Source organism: Euprymna scolopes, chromosome 19 (assembly GCF_053919585.1).
Source record: "Euprymna scolopes isolate OS-2025 chromosome 19, ASM5391958v1, whole genome shotgun sequence".
NCBI classification, from domain to species: domain Eukaryota; kingdom Metazoa; phylum Mollusca; class Cephalopoda; order Sepiida; family Sepiolidae; genus Euprymna; species Euprymna scolopes.
The window spans coordinates 86,284,157-86,304,007 of record NC_136500.1 but is presented as its reverse complement, the minus strand read 5'-3'; the positions used below and the strand labels follow the sequence as shown (position 1 = coordinate 86,304,007).

The 19,851-nt window shown below is 31.8% G+C and overlaps 1 protein-coding gene across 1 annotated transcript in view; it reads left to right on the top strand.

Annotated features, from left to right (window-relative positions):
• Positions 1-19,851, top strand: part of LOC145239817 (mitochondrial carrier homolog 2-like) — a 60,855-nt gene that overhangs the window by 12,153 nt on the left and 28,851 nt on the right. The window contains exons 2-5 of the mRNA XM_080103347.1: positions 4,627-4,711; positions 9,721-9,827; positions 13,990-14,115; positions 16,840-16,897. Of these exons, the coding sequence (XP_079959473.1) occupies positions 4,627-4,711; positions 9,721-9,827; positions 13,990-14,115; positions 16,840-16,897 (376 nt within the window). The remainder of the gene's footprint in view (positions 1-4,626; positions 4,712-9,720; positions 9,828-13,989; positions 14,116-16,839; positions 16,898-19,851) is intronic.

The window sequence follows — 19,851 nt, the reverse complement described above, 5'->3', positions numbered from 1 at the left end:
AATTTGAAGAAACAAAAATTTTAAAATTTAATAAGTTAGAAAATATTCATTATATATGTTATGTTTTCTCCAACATAAATTGAATAACAGTTCAAATTAAAATTACCTCTTCCTCCTCCCTCCGCACCAAAGGGTCATGTGACCAAAATCCCAGAATGTGCATTTCAAAGAATGGTTGATTCTACGAAGCTGCTCTTCATGTTAGATGACAATATATTCAATGAGGAGTGAGAACAAGATCTTAAGCTGAGAATCCTTGTTCGGTTCGTTCTATGTACAACCCAAAAATATATTTCTCTGGTACTTGTCGAAAAATTAATTTGTTCAAAGGAAAATGGTCAGTGGGTTGGCTCATAGTATGCTTGATATCATGAGGGTAGGGGTAAAAAAAAAAAAAAAAAAAAAAAATGGAAGGTTAAAGAGAATCCACAACCCTCACAATATTCTATGTACAATGCAATGTTTTGTCTTTTTATGAAAAAATTAGCTTTCACATGGATGGATTGTACTGCATTTTTTTTAGATTTCTATGTCTCTTTGATGTAGAATACATAGCTATCGGTGTGTCTGTGTGTGTATAATATATATATATATTTATCATAATGTTTTCTTTTAACAATACAGTTATTTATTATTAGCAGAACCCATGAAAATTACATGGAATGAGAAATATATTTAATCAACAAATGTTTGAAGCTGATATTTTTCTGGATAGTGCAAAAAAATTATTTTTTTTTTAACTGAAAAAGCAATAACACGTAGTGAGTTTATTAACATTTCTATGAAAATAGTGTCCATTGTAATTTTAAGTATAGAACTGATCCAAATGGGATAAGCTAACAAATATTAATAAATACTCAGGAAGTAGTATTGTGCTACATAGTTCAATATAAATAATAAAATTGTATTGTAAGAGACAATCTTTTACTCCTTCAGTCCAGTACCTATTTCTTTTGAATGCTCCCCTTTTGTTTCTTATGTAATGTTTCACGGACTTCTTTCTTCATGGTGAACGACTGCATGTCGAAATTACTATGTATTCCTTTCTCACACCGTTACAACAAGGATCATATATTATTATTTTATTAAAAAAATGAATCAACATATACCCGGTCATAAAAAAAACTTGTGGTAGGTTCCCGATCGTAAAATCTGCTTTTAATAAAAAAAAAAAAAAAAAAATTGTGACAAGGCGGGGGAGGGGGGGGTCATTTGGTGCCATCAGCCAGAAGCAGTGTGGAGAGGTGGTATAGTAAGGATATTGAACAACCAAAGTCTCTTCAAAAAGTAATTAAATACCCGTAAATACTCGTGCAAGCCAGGCTTGAACATGTAACGCGATAGTAGAAAAAGAGGTAAAAAAAAAAAAAAAAAAAAAAAAAAAAGCAGATGTTAGCTGTCTCGCCCAAACAACGTTACGGGTCTTCAAAATAACCTTAAGCGTACATCAAGATAGCGAAGCATGAATGACTTTGCAAAAATGTTAGCACAAAAACTGACCTCCTCCTTGGAAAAAAACGGCACAGTTGACGGTGAAAGAATTAATGTTTTTGGCTAATATTTGGATATTTGTTGCCTGAAAGATTGATGTTTCTAACAATACCGATTTTGTCAGTGGTCATTACGTGTGCCGAAAGTTTTTGGCAAACATACAAACACAATCACGAATGCTTGACGCATGCGCAGTCGTTTAGAAAAGACAATTTTACTGACCCTCTCTTATTTAAAACTTTATTTGTATATGAAATAATTGACCATTTCTTTTGTAATTCTCACATATTATGCGGCTGAGGGATCGCTTTTTCAGATTGTACCAGTCTCAACCCAGTCCGATGCGGCGGACAAGAGTTTTAGCGAGACAAGCATACATACATTCAAACACATACACATACACCGATGTTTGAGATTTATATTATAGAAGATGTATAATATTTTTCAATATCCACATGTTTCATCTTAACCAAGAATCACCAGTGTGGCTAGATATAACTGTACCACCGGTCACAGTATTTAAACCCTGAACTAAAGTTACTTTTGACTTTCATCTGACACCTTGGCTCCCCCACGGCCACTGAAACAAGTATGTGACTAAAGAAAGGAAATATTTCTGTCATTCATTTAGCAGATATAGTAAATGTCTATTAGAGTGTTCGACCATGGAGAGTGAACTTCTCAATTGGTCAATGTAGCTGTGATGAGGTCTTTCAATTGATCTTTTGCCGTAATAGATTCCGTATTAGAAGGGTTTCTATCACAAGTTCTGACTTATTTATCCAGGCATGATCAACAAGTTGAAGCACCCCCTCTCCCTCTCTCTCAGCAAAACTAACAAAGAAGGAAGATTCCCTTATCGGCATTTATTGGTTTGATTTTCATCTGACGGTACTTATGCAGAGAGTGATCCGTGCTGAAATAATGTTATTTAAAAAGCCATTCTTAACATGGGGAGGGGAGAGTGTTTTGTACCTATTCTGTACTTTAACCTTACAATTGAATAAAAAACATCATAAAACTTTAAGTAAACGTGGAAATACGATTTAAAAAATAGCGCGGATCACTTTCTGCATTAGCACCCATCTGACCGTTGTTCAATGAAACTTGTAATAACGATTGTGTAAGTTCTGTCAAGTGATGTTAATGGTGCTACCAGATCAGGCTGTCAGAAGATATTTAACAAAACATGAATGTTTTTGTTTTTTCTTTCCCTTTGCAAAACTACATCATGTTCTGCAAAGTCAACAACAGTTTTTCTCTAAAAAAACAACCGAACGAAACCCCATGAATAAATCTTTGAAATATAAAGGTTTTGAAGAATAAAATTACTGGATTCAGCATTAAAAAATCTGAAAAGGGTTGCCGTGCTGTAAAACAACCAATCAAGTGACGTTTCTTGTTCATTAATGCCCAAACTGTCGAGCTGTAGAGAAAAGAAAACTCTACTGTGATCCTAAAAAGATCCATCTTAAAATTGTCTGTCGAGAAAAACTGGATATCTATAGTTGTCCTTTTTTTTTTTTTTTGTGTATGTGTGTATCTTCCAGCCATCCACAAGAGCAAAGCTCCAAGGAAAAAAAAAACAATGTCCATAGTAGGTGCTTGACTGAGCTCCAATCTCTGCTCTCAAAAAACCTTGACAGTAAGAACTCTCCTTTCTTCCAACACTGTGAACCTAAAATCAAATAAAACTGCCATGAAGAGTTTCTTTCAAATAACTTCTCACCTGTGAAATGCGTTACTGTAGGACTGCTTCCCTATAGTCTACAACATGTTAGTTTCCTGATCCATTGTCAATAAAAAAAATATCCAGGTCTTTTTGAATTAATCCAAGATCATTCTCAATCCGTTCACAGTACTGATCCAACTAAAAATTTTGTTGAGCCTTTTATTCTCAAGTTTTTGATTCGTAAATAGTGAAACATTAGTAGTTGAACAACAAAAAAGGTTTTGATGTGAAAGTGTGTCGCCATGTATGTGAGTTGGATTTGACTGAGCTGGCTTTTTTTTTTTTTAATTTTTTTATTTGGCCAAAATGCTCATATAGATCACTTGCCTCAGAATTGGATAATGAGTCGCGTGATATGATATTACCACTTCCCCTGTATGTCCCAAGATTTGTAGATATGAAAAAATAAGGTTAAAATCAGAATTTTTTTTTTTTTTTTAAATTTTTTTTTTTATGCAAAATTCCAAGTTAGGAGATTAGTATTAAAAGTTATGGGCAGAAAGTTTGGTGAAGAGCATAGCAAGATCTTTCTCTTTGTCCAATGGACTGTGAATTAGTGAATCCTATTAGAATTTGGTCGCACTTTTTAGGATTGTTTTTGTTTGCTCCTTGCAGGGAACAGATAACGTAAATATTAAAGATGTAATTTTTACATTAGAATGCATGTCGCCGTTAAGCAAGAATATTGTTTTGTTTTCCATCGCACATACACATCCCTGCAGCAGAATGCATCGAGCAATAAAATTATGACTTGAAACTTATTAATTTTTTTTTTTTTGTTCTTATTGATTTAAAAAAATTAAAATTTTACATAACAAAAAACGAAAATCCACGCTTTTCAAAAAAAAAAAAAAAAGTTTTAAGATTTTTTTTTTTTTTTTTTTTTTTGTTTCTGGTGCTACCAGATCAGGTTGTCTGAAGATACTGGCTTCCTGAGACAAATGCACCTCACAATGATGTTTTTTTTTTTTTTCTACTTCATTTTTGCAAAACTCATGTTCTACAAAAACAACAACCCATCTCTCCCCCCCCCTTTCTTTTTTCCATTTCCTCTTTCTCTATCTCCCCCACTTCCTGCGTGGTTTTCTAAAATGTACCAAACATTAATACTGTAACCCTTTTCCCTCTCCCATTGCAAAACTCATTCATGTTCTGCAAAGCAGGGAACATAAACGATAAAATCCAGTATAAAACAACCAAAGCAAACACTATAAACTAGCGATTGAAGATACAAAGAGCTTGAAGAATAAAAACCTTCTACAAAATAACTGAATGCAACATGAATACTATTTCCAAAATAACTGGATTTGGCATTAAATAACCCGAAAAGGGTTGATATGCCATAAACAAAGCAACCAAACCAACCTAAGACTTTTTTTTTTTTTTTTTTTTTTTTTTTTCAGATCGGTCATGAACCGTTACCCTTATATGAGACCCGGACGATCACGGGAAAACCAATTTTGGCATACCCAAGTGTTTTCCGATATAGTAAGTAATTTATTTTATTTTATTTATTCAATGTTTTTTTCTTATTTTTCTGTTTATAATGCACATTTTCAGTCTTATTAGACTGAGGTGAAAAAGAATTGTTCCATTTTATAGTTAGGTCCACATTTTAAGTCTAACATTTGTCAGAAATCATTTCAACAAAACACATTCTTGAGTTGTGAAGAAACATAAGTGTTAGACAAATATGTGGGATGTCGACCTTTTGAGAAAATAAAACGATTAAATAAAGAAAACTTGCTGTTTTGTTTTTTTAATCTTTGTTGACCATTTATCTATATATTAATACGATAGCGTGTGTTATTTTGTGTGTCACACTTACATCTTTTTTTCTTCCGAGCGACTATCATTTGTTATGACTTAATTTTATCAAGAATTCTTCCAAAGTTTTGGTTTTGATTATAGCTGATGACACTCAAGTCATAATTTTTTTTTTTTTTTTTTTATAAATAAGTTTACCAAGAATTATTCATAAGTTTCAGTTTCGATTCAAGCTGATGCACCAAAGTCATATGGATATATTTTTTTTATTTTTGAAATCAAAAATTTATAATAGATAAGAATCAATAGAAAATTGACGATGAAATCTGCATAAATTCAAATATCATATTTAAGCATAATTTACGACCATGTGCCCCTGCAGTTTTAACAAAAGAGCCACAATAATATCAAGGCGTCTCCATTTATGCTGAACATCCACAGAATGCCAGCATAAATATATTACATATGAAAAAGTCCACTGGAATTTCCACAGGTTTTGCTAGTTATTTATTAGGACAGTTAGCAGCATATATTAATGTTTTCTTTGTTTTTGGCTTGTGAGGCGATAAATTTCAAATATCTTCCATTAAAAAAAAAAAAAATAGAAATTTGTTTTAAACGCATGCATTTATTAGAACCAACATGTGTTTATTTAAAAGAACTATACGAGTTTCAACCTTTACTTGTATCGTGGATTTGGAGTCCATCTCGGTTAGATTAAAATACATTTTATTATAAGGTATCCATGTATATTCCATAAGTTAGACAAGTGTTTTATTTCCTCAAGGCTGATAACACTCATTTTTCCTAATACACAAACCATAAAATTTATTTTGAACCTAACCTGGGCAGACTGCAAATTCATGCTAATAGAAATAGTTGAGACTTGTATGATTTAAAAAAAAAAAGAAAGAAAATCACGTATATAAAACAAATAAATTTCTACTACTTTTCACATCCATGAAGGACAACGGTTTTCTAAAAATTATCAGTCTTTCAGAAGGAGAAAAATAAATATTAATATATGCCTCTAATTAACCAACCAAATGCTGAATCGAGTACACTCCAAGAAATACCAGCAAAAACGCAACAACTAACTGTGGTTTACTCCAGAATGTGATGGTACTTTTGTGCACAAAAACTATTTCTATTGCTTTCAACAATTAGGACAAATGTTTTGAAACTAAAGCTGCCAGCAACCACTGAAAAAGAGTAATAAAGAATGCAAGAGGGCCATATGTTCAGTCTGTCAAGTCTAAAGTAGCTGAGCAGCGACTTAGTTCCCACGAGTTTTGGTAAATAACAAACAGAATTCTGAATAGAGGTGTGTCCTCTATCCCAACCATCAAATACAGGAGGTAATTTCATCAGCATCTGACAAAACCGAACTCTTTGCAGCAATTTTACCCTGTGTGATCAGGGTCGCCTACCTCCTATGCTTCCTCCTGTGACTGAAAACATGCTATGTGACATACAAGTATGTGTGCATGATGTTACCTTGATTCCAGTAAAGCAACTGACTCTGATGGCATTCCAATTATATTGCTCAAAAAGCTTCAACTGGAGCTAGCTCTCATACCTACAAAGCTGTTTAAACATTGCCTTAAGGAGAAATGTTTCCCAATACTTTGGAAAACTTTATCAGTCTGCCCCATATTTAAAAAATTCTGGAGATCGGTTATCTGCCTCTCAGTACAGACCAATTAGTCTTCTGTATGTCATGAGTTACTTGCTGGAATGTGTGATAAATAGAGAAGTGGTCAATCACCTCAGCCAAATCACCTACTCAGTGACAGGCAATATGGTTTCCATACCGCTAAATCTACAGCTGATGTGCCAACTGTAATATCACATAGGATTAGTGAATCTCTCGATGTGGACTTCGTTTCTAGAGCAATTGCTCTAGTATTTTGATAGAGTATGGCATAAAGGTCTACTTCACAATATTTCCAGTTACAGTATAGCTGGAAATATTTTCTCAATTATTAAATTCTTTCTAGGAGTAGTTGTCGAAGGGAATTGATCAAAAGCTTATCGTATCAACGCTGGTGTCTCTCAGAGTTCCATTCTGGGCATAGCTCTCTTTCTGATCTTCATTAATGATCTCCCCAATCACATTCTTAGATCATTCATAGACATTTATGCAGATGACACTACTATCTCTGGTAACACTTTAAAGGCCAGCAATGACCAAGATCTTGTCTTCTGATGTTAGGCACATGGTACAATGGGGAAAAAGGTGGCTGATTAATTTAAATGCAGCTAAAATCCAACTCCAACTTCTCTCTTTCCATCGTCAATGCTCTGACGCCAATCTGGCCCTAATTAAAATGAATGGATCTTGTCTTGGGGAAGCTCCATGTTTCAACAAACTTCTGGGTTTGATCTGCACTCCTGATCTGAAATGGAGAACATACATCAAATCTGTTGCCAAGATCGTTGGAAAAAATGGTTGGATCATTCTGCTGCTTCAGTATGTATCTCGCTACTGATGCAATCTTCTACCTGTATAAGAGCCAAGTATGTCCTAGGATGGAGTACTGTTGCCACATCTGTGCAGGAGCAGCTCGGAGCGTCCTATACTGTCTTGACAGAGCTTTTCTTTTCCCTGCAACCTCTTTCTCACAGAAGAGACGTTGCAAGCCTGTTTCTGCTCTATTTTTATGGCAAGTGCTCAATTGAACTCCAATCTCTGCCCCCCCCTTGCCAAACTTTCACAAAAACACTCTACTAGCTACAACTGCTATCAACATTTTCCTCCACTCTTTATCTGTGTCTAAATCTAAACGCAGATTCCATGAACAAAGCTTCTTTCCTAGAACTACCTGCCTGTGGAACTTTGTTCCTCTGGCTTGCTTTCCAGCTGACAACATGGTTGTCTTCAAGTCCAATGTAAGCATGTTCTTGTTGAACCGTCCCATTAAATAATCAAATTATTCCCAATTTCTGCCACTACCGATTACTCCACTGTTGTTCCGATAACCACTGTACGCTCATCAACCCTTTGAGCCTTGATTAGTGGTGACTCCCCTTGTAAAAAAAATAATATAAAATAAACAAACGATGCAGTGAGGTTTCTCTATTTGGTTTGTTTTATTTTCTCAGATACACACACTAGAAGGCACTCTTCAGTGTTGCCCAGGAATGAATAAAGGTTCTCTCTGGGTACTCTTGCTCCCAGCCTTGAACCTTAATTTATCATTTATTTTTTAATTTTTATAATTTTAAATTTAAGTTATAAATAAAATGTGTATAAGGGTGTGCGTAGAATCCCAGGATACAGTTTTTTTCAGGTTAATGTGTGGAATATAATGTTTTTCCGGGCCCTGGTTATGGTATTTACCTGACTAAAAGGTGGTATTTATAATGTTATTTGATTATATACATGTGTATTATATACTGTACTGTATTTTGTTACTAATTTTTAATGCTGTAGCCTGAGGCTCTACTGTATTGGAAAATTAATTTCAATTTTGACATGTTTTTCTAAACTTTCTAAGCTTCTTCAAAACTGTATTAAAAATCAAATGTGGATGGCTACTCTCGACAAATGTTCATACTTTAAATATAAACAAAATGTAAGGTTTCACGTTTAGAGAAAATATTTTAATTTCCAATTTATGGAGATGCTATCCTTGTGTAACTTCAGTCTGCTAGTTATTAGATGTAGATCTATTTTCTGTTGAGCATAACATTTAATCTGAGTTTTATTCACTGTTGCTCCATTATAATAAGATGTATCCCTATGATACGAAAATGCTAAGAATATATTATAGTGTAAATTAAACAACAAATAAATGTTTTTATTTGGTGATATTTAAAATATGAGCAGAAACTAATCAGCAAAAGTTGCAGACGTTTACTACTTTTTGCCAAAAAAAATCTCATTGAAATAATAAAAACGTCTTCTAGACACCACACCTTTCCCAAACCAGCATTGTTTGAATTCAGTGGCAAGAAGTTCAAAATGACTAAAAATAATGCCAGGACAAGTAGAGAGCACTCTCACATACAGCTCTTGCTATTCCAAGGTCACCCACCTGGTACTGGCCAGACTGAACAGGGCTTAACTTCAGTGATCTAACAAGAACTATTGTCAACATGATTATACTATATGAAATAAACATAACTTTTACCTTTTAACAGTCACGAATCCTAACATCTAGGATTAGGGATGGGGTACTTATTTAGTTTACGACCAAATCTTCAGCATCTTCTGACAGGTTACATAAGCAGACAGAAGATGTTGAAGTAATTATCCAATCAATTGTCAGAAAACAAGTTTCAATGAGAGCATGAAATTTATTAAATCCAAAAAAAATTTTCAACCCGGAAATGACTTTCAACATGTTATGTTAACATGAAATCTCCCTTGCCCCGTGTTAAGAATGGCTTCCAAAATAGGAAGCCATTCTTAACATGGGGATGTGGGGAAACGCCACATTTTGAATTAATTGTCTTTGCTTTGGCAATTTTTGGCTGCTTATGTAACCTACCAGAAGATACCACCGCAAAATTGCTGGAGATTGGGTTGTAAATTGAATAGGTATCCCCTTTCCCAAAGCTATTTTTTTTTTTTTTTTTTTAAGTACTACTCTCTTTATTGGGTCAATAAAAGAAAATAAATGTCTTAACGTTAAAGTGATTTTTGTTGATAATTTTCTGCTCCTGTTGTTCCGAAGTAAATGTTCTTCAGCAAGTTGTAATCTCACTATATCTCTCTTTTCCAGTTGCATATATCTATGGGATAGATGGTTTCTTCGGTCTTTACAAAGGATTATGTCCAAAAGTCTTGGCAGGAGCTACTGGCAGTATCATTCAGAACAAAATGCTTACTGTAAGGAATCCAAACACGTATGCATACATACTGTGGATCTTTTCACTTTTCTTCTTGTTTTTCCCCTCGAATTGTTCTATACAAGAAATTTTTAGCAGAAGTTGTGCAGTAATTTTTATCTGAAATCTTTAAAAAAAAATTAACATGTCAAGATATAATATCAAGAAAAAAATTAACATATCAAGATATAATATCAAGAAAAAAATTCACTTTGCTATGTAAATCTAATGTAAATTTATCTTATGATTTTTTTTTTTTTTTTTTTTAACAGAAAAAAACAAACCGAGTACTCACTATACTGGCGGTTCTCAAACTTTATACAGTCTGAGTGCATTTACAATACTCTAAATAGTGACAGGCACACGCTATACTAAAAAATAGGGCTAATATATTATGATTAAGTATATTATATTAAAACAATATAACCTATTTAATAAAAGCAAGATGAACCTATCTTTACAGCCAGTAATTCTCAAACTTTATAAGTTTATTCATTTCCATGTTAAAGAGAATAAGGCCTATACTCTCCAGAATGTGTGTATTTTGTAGAAATGTGTGCAAACCTTTTATTCACTTTTATATTTTACACAGGTTTACTGATTATCGACACAAGTAAAACTGAAAAGGAATAAAAAAAAAAACAAAAAAACAAAGTTTCTTCAGAAACACATAAATATAAAATGAAGACAATGAGTCTGTAAAGAGAGTCATAGACTTGATAAACTTTCAGAATAGAAAATATCTGGGCATATCTTGTAGAAATGAAAACATACTAATGAAAAAAAAAATGTTTGCATTATTCAGTTTTATGATCACAGAGAAGAAAGGCAATAACATTTACTGGTGATGTCCAAAGATTGTTGAGATATTTAAAGGAATAGAAAACTATGCCATGGGGCTGTGCAGAAGGCAGCTAAAATAGATTGGAGACAATCCCTAGAAAAGCCTCAGTCAATTTTGAGTCAGAAAGAAATCCTTAAGCAAAAAGGGGCCAGCAAAGGGAGATAAAGGTTATACTCAAGTATTTGCTGAAGACATCTTCAGGATTGTTTTTTTGCAGGGTTGCTTTGCCATCTTCCTATATATAACACCTGTTATTCTCAAATGGTCACACATCTGGTACTAGTCAAGTCCAATGTTGCTTAGTTAGACCCAAGTGGCATTTAAGCTGACATATTAAAATTTGATTTTTTTAACTAGCCAATTTTCATTTGTTATTGTTGTACCATGTTATTGGCACTATGATAATGCACCTGGCTACAATTTATTAAAATATTTATGTAGCACCACCCAGACAGCTGGTAATATGCAAACATTTTTCAATTATGTCCAGAAAATAAAAATCATATTTTTTAATTGAAGGATATAAAGAGTTGTCTGTTTTACAATATTTTTTTATTTTTCTGTTTAAGTTAAAAAATAACAATTAAACACTAAAATGATTTCACTGCATTTCTAGCAATGTTCAGGTACTTTTGAACTTTCTTAAAATTTTGTATTAGTTGATGTTATTTTTTCTATAGCCTGTAAATACACTGTTTATTTTCTTTAGCTTAAAATGTGAGGCTAAGATGTTTTTTCTTTTTGGTTCACTTGACACTCATTTACAGTTAGTGGTTCATAATTATTGGCTTTTGAAAATGTTATTGCTTAGATTTTAAACATCAAATTACTTTTAAAATATGCAAACTTAGGTAAATCGGCTGTGAAATTTTACAAGAATTAAGACAGACAAAAATAAAGTTTATTCAAAACTTCAAAACTAGCATTTCAGCCCGGTGTTGCCCAGGTGTTTGTAAGTGTATGTTGGGCAAAAAAAAAAAAAAAAGCGGTCAATTTTTTAAACTTTGACCCTTTCACTATTATGGCCTCTTAACATTTATTGTTTTGGGCTCAAATCAAGTTAAGTTAGATCCATGTCCAAGGAACCTAAATCTAAAATTTTAAGTGTTTAGACCCAAAATTGTTGGAGTTTGGTAGAGTTCTTAAAGGTCAAATCGTTGAACTTTGACCCCTTAACAGCCAAATTTCTGGCCGAAAACCGATCACATAGATTTTCCCAAATCTCACTACACTGTATATCAAATTTCGAGTCTGTAGACTTAAAATTGACAGTTATTGTGTAGGGAAATGTACACACAGATACAGACACGTTCACTTTTATAGATATATAGATAGACAAGTGACATCACTCTAACAAAAAATGTGATGTTTGTGAAAGTATCAAGTATTTTTTCCCACCTATTTAAATGTAAAAATGTTTTTGCTAAAACTAACAAATCACTTGGATGAATTTGATTTTTATTGTCAATTACATTTTTTGTCTTTATTCCATGAGTGACAAATTATTTCATTTTTTAACTTTTCAGTGTTTTTATTTTTTAATTTCACTATAAACTGAGCACTCCCTACAAATATTTAAATATTGATTCTTTTTTTTCTTTTATTTTTTTGATAATCTGGTTGATTAGTACCCATTTGATTATAAAATGGAAAAAATCGTGAAAAAAAAAAAACCCAAAAAAAAACGAAAATAAAAAAATGGTAGGGGTACCACTTGTACATGTCAACCAAAAAATCAAATTTCACATTTTCGATTGTACAAAGCAAATCAGTTTAATTTGCTGTTAAAAACTAATGCAATGGATAAAGGTACATGCAAGTTTAGATATTTAGAAAGCTTAATTTTCTTGTCTTTTTGACCATATAAATATTTTTAAGATTTGACCAGAAATATGTGAGAAATTGCAAATTAAACAGGTGATCGTGAGGCTGGTTGAGATTGCTTTAATTATATATTCTAACTAAAGAGATCTAATTAAACAAATTATATTCTGGTAACAATAACTCAGTAAACATATAAGGACAGTTTTTATATTTATATTTTAATTTTTTTTTTAATTTAAGAGGTTGCTGGTTTCAATATGGTTAGGGTTATCCGTTTTAAAACCAGGTGTAGTTTAAAAATTATTTTTTGATATGTTATCATTACTGACTGATAAGAGATAAATAAGAGATGAAAGCAAGAAAACAGGGGGGGGGGGAGAACAGGAAGGGAGAAAAAAATCAAAGTTATTTATGCGTAAAAAATACATAAAGGGGGGCAACTCTGAAACTCTTTAAAAATAATTGTTCTTGTCAACTAAATCTATATACTATTAAAGCATTATACTGTTTTTTGTTTTTTTTATGGCTCTGTTTGTGTACAAATAGAAACATTATTTATTGTCTAGAAAGAAATAAGCATTTTAATTTGCAAAACTACTGTGTTAATGTGTATATTATTAACACAGTAGTTTTGCAGATTAAAATGCCAGGTAGAATTTCACATAAGTTTGTGAAACTTGAGACATGTTTTATTAATGTAAAGGAATTCACATAACCATAAAAAACTAATCAACTAGATGATATCCTATCTTGAGCAATAGATCATTATAATTAGCTAGACAATATTCAAAATATCATTTTTTTTTAACTGGATATGTGTGTTTTATGATTTTAGAAAAAATTTCTGAATTTTTATGAAGATTGACTCTTTATATTATTTGAATTCTTCAGACTTCTGTTCTCATCGCGAGTGTCATTTTCATAATGTTTTGGGCGATGTAATCTTCTTTAGGTGCATCTTGTCAAACTCTCAAATCTTTCTATCAAACTTGGAAATCTGCATGGAATTTTGAACAGAACCTTTTATTTCACGGGGGTAGCATGCTCTCGTCTTGTCAGCAATAACTGGATAGAGGTCCTAAGTAACATGCAATTGTATGTTTGGTCATCCAAACTGAGGCTTGAACCTTCAACCTTCAGAAGAATGTCACTTTTAGAACTGAACTTTTCCAATTCATATGTAGTAATAAATATTGATATTTACATCCAGAAATAGATTTAAGGGTTCGTCAATTCATACTAGAATTGTCAGTAAGGACCCGTGGTGCAGTGGTTAGAGTACTTGGAATTCAATTTTGGAACAATTCATTTTAAAATGATAAAGTCAGAATTTATTACCATAACAACACAAATTGTTTCAATTACTTTTTTGCATTTCATCTTTGATGATTGGATGATCGTTTTTTTTATTTATTTATTTATTTTTTTTTTTTTAAATGGATGTGAAAAGTGACTAAACATTTATTATACTAATTAATTTTTTTTTTTTTCTAAGTACTTGAAAGTTGAGGATGACCGTGAGAAGCTGATCGAAGATTCCGATGAAGACAACAGTTCAGAAGCTGAATATCAAGATGAGGATACAAACATCCTTGTTGCCATGAAAACTCTATCCAAACTGGTTAGTGCGCTGAAAACAAAGTTTATTTCTTGTCTAGAACTCGCCCTATATTAAAAAGCAAAAATAAAGAAAAATCTGTATTGTGACGAAACAAAATGATCATATTCCAAAATTCACATAAATTGATAAACTAGTTTTATTTTTATAGAGAAAATAATTTTCAAGCCATTAATGGAAATTCATAGGCATAAATCTAATAAGAGTGAATTATTCTTGAGTTATCTTCCCTTGCTTTTTGACATTTCTTTTCAAAATGGCAAGTGAGACAATTACTTCTCAGATACTCATAAAATTTGATTTTCTTATTTAAAAATAAAACTACTTGATCAATCTAAGTGATTTTTTTTCTAAGTATAATTTCGTTTTGTCTGTTACAAACATCACACAAATTTTTCTTTAATTTTGTTTATTAATATGAGATTATGTACACAAAGTTTTAATAAAAAAAGAAAAAAGTGCATATTTTATTTTGATAGTTTTTTCTTTTATTTTTTAATGTATAAGAGAGTTCACATTTAAAATCATTTCTAAATTATAAAGGAAAGGAATGATAAAAAAATAGAAATATTATACCACATATGGACTGGTTCATAAACCTCTAGTCTCTTTCTATTAAACAGAGTTTAAAAAAGGTGTTTCCAATCTAATAGGTCCCCGTACTGTCAACCCAGCTTTTAACCCCTGCCCCATCGCTGCAATGTTGCATCCCGTGCTTATCTAGTACCAAGGTCACGGACATGTATGTAACAGCAGCAGCAGCAGCATCTCACATATGCAAATGACCAAGCTGCAGTGTGAGGTTACGTCACAGAGAAGGAAAAGGAAAGTGTTTGAGAAGTACGTGTCAGTATGAGAGGAACTTTTAAATGGTTGGATGACTGTGTGCCAGGGGACGAGCTGCATACATAGCACCTGGTTGTAGCTACAGACTGGGGAACAGGCAATAGGCCAGAGAGAAATGCAGGGATGCACTCATTGTCGCTGGCTTGGAAAATTATGTGTCCATAGTTTGGTGATAAAACAGCCATTAATAAATGCCTTTTTGTTTCAACTGAAAAAAAAAGCTAGTGAAATTTCTTTCCTTTGTTTCTTTGCATACAAGTCGGATCCGAGTGAAAATGTAACGGTCACATTACAGTTTTACAAATACTTTAATGAATGTGTTCAGATAAACTTATGGTGGCCCCTTGATGGAAATACCCCCCCCACACACACACAAGCACACACCTGATTTACCCAACAAGCAGCAAAATCCCACGCTTTCACTGTAGAGGTCCCTTGATCTCATATTTTGCTTCCTCAACTGTACTAAATGCAGAAATTTAACTGTAAAATGGACATCTTGCTGTTCAACTCCCTGTAGACATGGTTCCTAATTAATTGTAGTTCTACATCTCTGTGGCAATTTGCCGTGTATAAAGTGAATATGAAAAAAAAAAAAAAAAAAAAATTGATAAAAAACAAATAAATTAACGGATCATATAATTAAAAAAAAAATAAACAACTAATAAAATAATGATCCTCAACAAAGCAGTAATAACTCTTAAGAATTTAGATATAAAATTAAGGCAGGGGTGGGGGGGGGTGTCTGTTTCTGTCCATAATTCACCTCCATATTAAAAAAACAAAAATGAAGAAAAATCTGTATGATATGTGTACTTGTGATGAAACAAAATATAATATTCCAAATAGTTTTATTTTTCTAAAGAAAACTATTTTTAATGGTTAATGGGAATTTGTAGGCATTACAGCATAAATCTAGTAAGTAGGAATTAATGTTGAGTTATCTTCCATTACTTTTTTTTTTTTTTTTTTTTTTAAATGGTGGACAAAGTAGTCATTTCTCAAATACACATAATATTTGATTTTTCTTATTTAAAATAATCTTAATTCATAAAAGTTCACAGAATATTTTTTTTTTTTTTTTTTTTTTTTACAAAATAAGGTTTTAAATCATACATTATAGTTAGCACTGAAAACTATATTATAACTGATGCTTAATATTTTATATTCAATCATTTCATGTCTAAAAATAGAGTGAGAGCAAATAAATGCCTTGCCAATCTACTATTTTTCTCGGCACTTCTACACTATGAGGACGAAATTTTGGAAATTGTGATACTGGATTTCATATGAAAACAATGGTATTTCTCGTATTTTTAAGATGATTATAATCCAAAAATTACAAAAATCGATAAGGTAAAAAATAATTTATTAAAAAAAATAGAATTTGATGAAAACGATCATAAGACACTGAGTTCAACAGGGAGGTAATTTTCTGTTTCAGTTTAAACAAGATGGCCGAAATTTTTCACCTACTAACACGATTAGTTGGGTTTTTTTTTTTTTTTTTTTCGACTGCATAATTTGGAAGCTACCATTGTAATTTGTTAGAATAGAAAAAGACATCCGTAGAAAGCATTGTTTTTAATTTGAAAACACCATTTATCGACTACAAAAACTTAATAGTGTAGAAGTGCCTTTTTCTTTTTTCCCTCCCTTTTTCGTCCTCCAAAAAACGAAAAGATTTGTAAAATTATTTTTCTATCTGCTTTAGTTTAGTTGGTATGATAATCTTAGGAATTTGGATTTCAAACGAGATTGCAACTGAAACATATATGCATATATGTAATCAACAATGTTTGTATAAATAAAGGAATTGATACTTATATATCTATATATAATAATCATTTAAATAAATCTTTCTCTTCATCTTCATTATAGATCTCTAAACAATTGGCTGCCAGAGTGGTTGCCGTCACTGCCACTCATCCATTTCATGGTGTGTATTTTTTTTTTTTTTTTTTTTTTTTTTTCTTAACCTTGATTTCTTAATGTACAATTACATAAATAACTACAAACCTCCGGCCAGAAATCTATAAACTTGTGTCAACACAATAAATTGCATTGTGGGATTAAATTTTGTCATGAAAAAAATTTCCAACATAAGTAAAATTACTTTTTATATTTGTTTTGCAACAATCTATTTTTTTGTATATACCTACCAATGTTTTCTGAGGGAAATGTTTACGCATTTATCACCATTTTTTTTTATGATTTACGTGAATTTTGATTCAGAATATTTTTATATTAGGATTGATAATTTTGATTATTTGAACTTTTCTCATCTTGGATGTTATTCTCACATTTCAAACTATGTAACCTCTTTAGTTGCATTATGTTGAACTGTACAGGATTTTGAACAGAACCCTTTTAGTCCATAGTGGTGGCTTGCTCTCATTCCATCAGCCATGACTAGGGAGAAATCTTAAGTAATAAATAATTGTGTTCTTAGTATCCCTCGTTCTGAGAATAGGAACTGCCACCTCCAGAAGAGTGTCACTCGGAACTGGTTATGACTTAACAGTTATATCTGTCCCACTATGAGTCCTTGAAAAGATTGCAGAGTTCAACAAGACCACATTAAGATGAAAACAATAAATTAATCTGAATTACCTGAATTTATATGTGAAGGAGGAGCATAATACACTAAACTAAGCATAGCCTACTATACCCACCTTTATGCCATGTTCCAGAATTCATAATGATAGAGTAATTACCTAAGAAGTGAATCCTATACTTAGAAATATATGAGCGTCTACACATACCTAACTTAAAAAAAATAAATTGAGATAGTGTTGCCCGGGATCTACTACATTCAAATTTATTTCTAAATGTTTTTATCTTCTATAACTATCCTCTTTTTGTTAATTTCAGTGGTTAAAAATAGCAAATAAGAAATACTAATTCTTACTAAAAGAATGATTTATTTGCCTTATTTGATATATGTATTGACGGATTGATTGTTGCTATTTCTTCTGATGAGTTAAGGGCATTCACTGATTGATATAATAATTAAGTGATGGATTTTGCGCTATGAAACAGATACTGTCAAGAATTGTCAACTGAATTAAAGGAATAAGATGGTCAGCATCATGAATTTTGGAATATAGTTTTTTGCCATTTATTCACTACACTGAATATTCGGCGTTTCATCCAGTCTAGGATTCGTCAGGCTTATGCGTGAATTCTGTGGTTGTTTATCGTTTTTATATGGTCCTCTTTTGTTGAGGATTTTAGTTAGCCAATCAGCTTTCTAGTATCCACCGCGCCCCTTCCTATCAGCCAATGGGCATGCATTTTATCGAACAAAGGATCTGTTTTAAAACTAGGTTAGTGGTTTAAGGCAGACATTTTCTTTCTTTTTTCTTTTTTTTTATATATATATATATAAATATACATATGTGTACATACATATATATACATACATATGTGTGATCGTTTATGCATATTCATGTTTATTTTATTTGTTTATTTTCTATTGTTTTTGTTAGTTTTAAAACTATTTTGTATCGCTATCCTAGAGTAAGTTTTATTTTGTGAACACAGTTATTTGCTATTTCTCTTCTACAGTTTAATAGATTTTGGGGTTCTTTAATGTACAGGATAGCAAATTTTTCATGAAGGCATAATTTACATGGGTCATCTAAATGCCTACACGTGGTAGCTTGTCTTATTATTTTCCATTCGACTACTGGCGAATGTCCGCTTTCTTTGAGTTCCCAGTATTTATTCGCTAGTGTTGTTTTTATACGGTGTTTTTTATTGTTGAATGTACTTTTGTCATCATAGTATCGGGTTTTGAAATCTTTTGTGGTCATAGTATCGGGTTTTGAAATCTAAGGAAGTCATGCCTACGCCGAATATTCAGTGTAGCTTAATCGCCATATTTTATAAATTACTAACTAGCTCTACCTACGTATTGAGCACTTTTGAAGTAAATACTTAAAGTTTACGCATAAATCTATACTTTCATATATTAATTTTATGTGAGTAAATGAAGTAGTTATATATATATATATATATATATATATATATATATATATATATATATATATTTTAAGAATTTCTCCATCTTAGAAAACTTCAGAATCATATTTTTTAAATAAATTCTAGGAAAAGTCACTTTTGATTAATGTTTAGTTTTAAAATATTCAAACGAATAAATGATTTGCAGCAATTTTATATGGTATCTTTTCTTTTTATCGTAAATTGAACTCTTTTATAAGAAAAAATTGGTGAGGTACACATGGGCTTGAACACAAGATCATTGAATCTGTAGTTGAATGCTCAACCATTAACCTATATCTCCAGATTATAACAGATCTGTTTTTTTGTTTTTTTAAGAAGAAATGATTTGCTAAAAATTTTATGTTCTTTGGCTGATGTAATGTAAAATATTCCCCTGTAAAAATTATTCTTAGAGAGAAAACTATTTTTAAGATTGGATTTTATTTTTTATTTTTGATACTTATCAGATGAATTTCTGTACAAAATTGCCAGACATAAATTAGCTTTGTGTGAAATTTGCAAAAGGTAGGCTCAGCCATTTCAGAACCTATGAGGAAGGAACACACACACACACACACACACACACACAAAGTAACTTTTATATAATAGTAGAGATAACATGGCACAATAATACCAAATGAAAATTGGTCAGAATCAAAGTTGAAGTTATTAACTTTGGTAATATATATGTCCAAGTTTTAAAAAGCTAACTGACAAAATTTTGTGTATTATTTAAGAAGCCAAGAGCTAGAGATGCCTAATTTGCAACCAGGCCGATAGAGAGGTTGGAAGTGTTCAGTATGTGATGAATGAAAGAACAGAACTCGTTATGTAGCATTGGCTTTGGGTGTTAGTGAATATGGAGAAGTGAGTGAATATTACTGA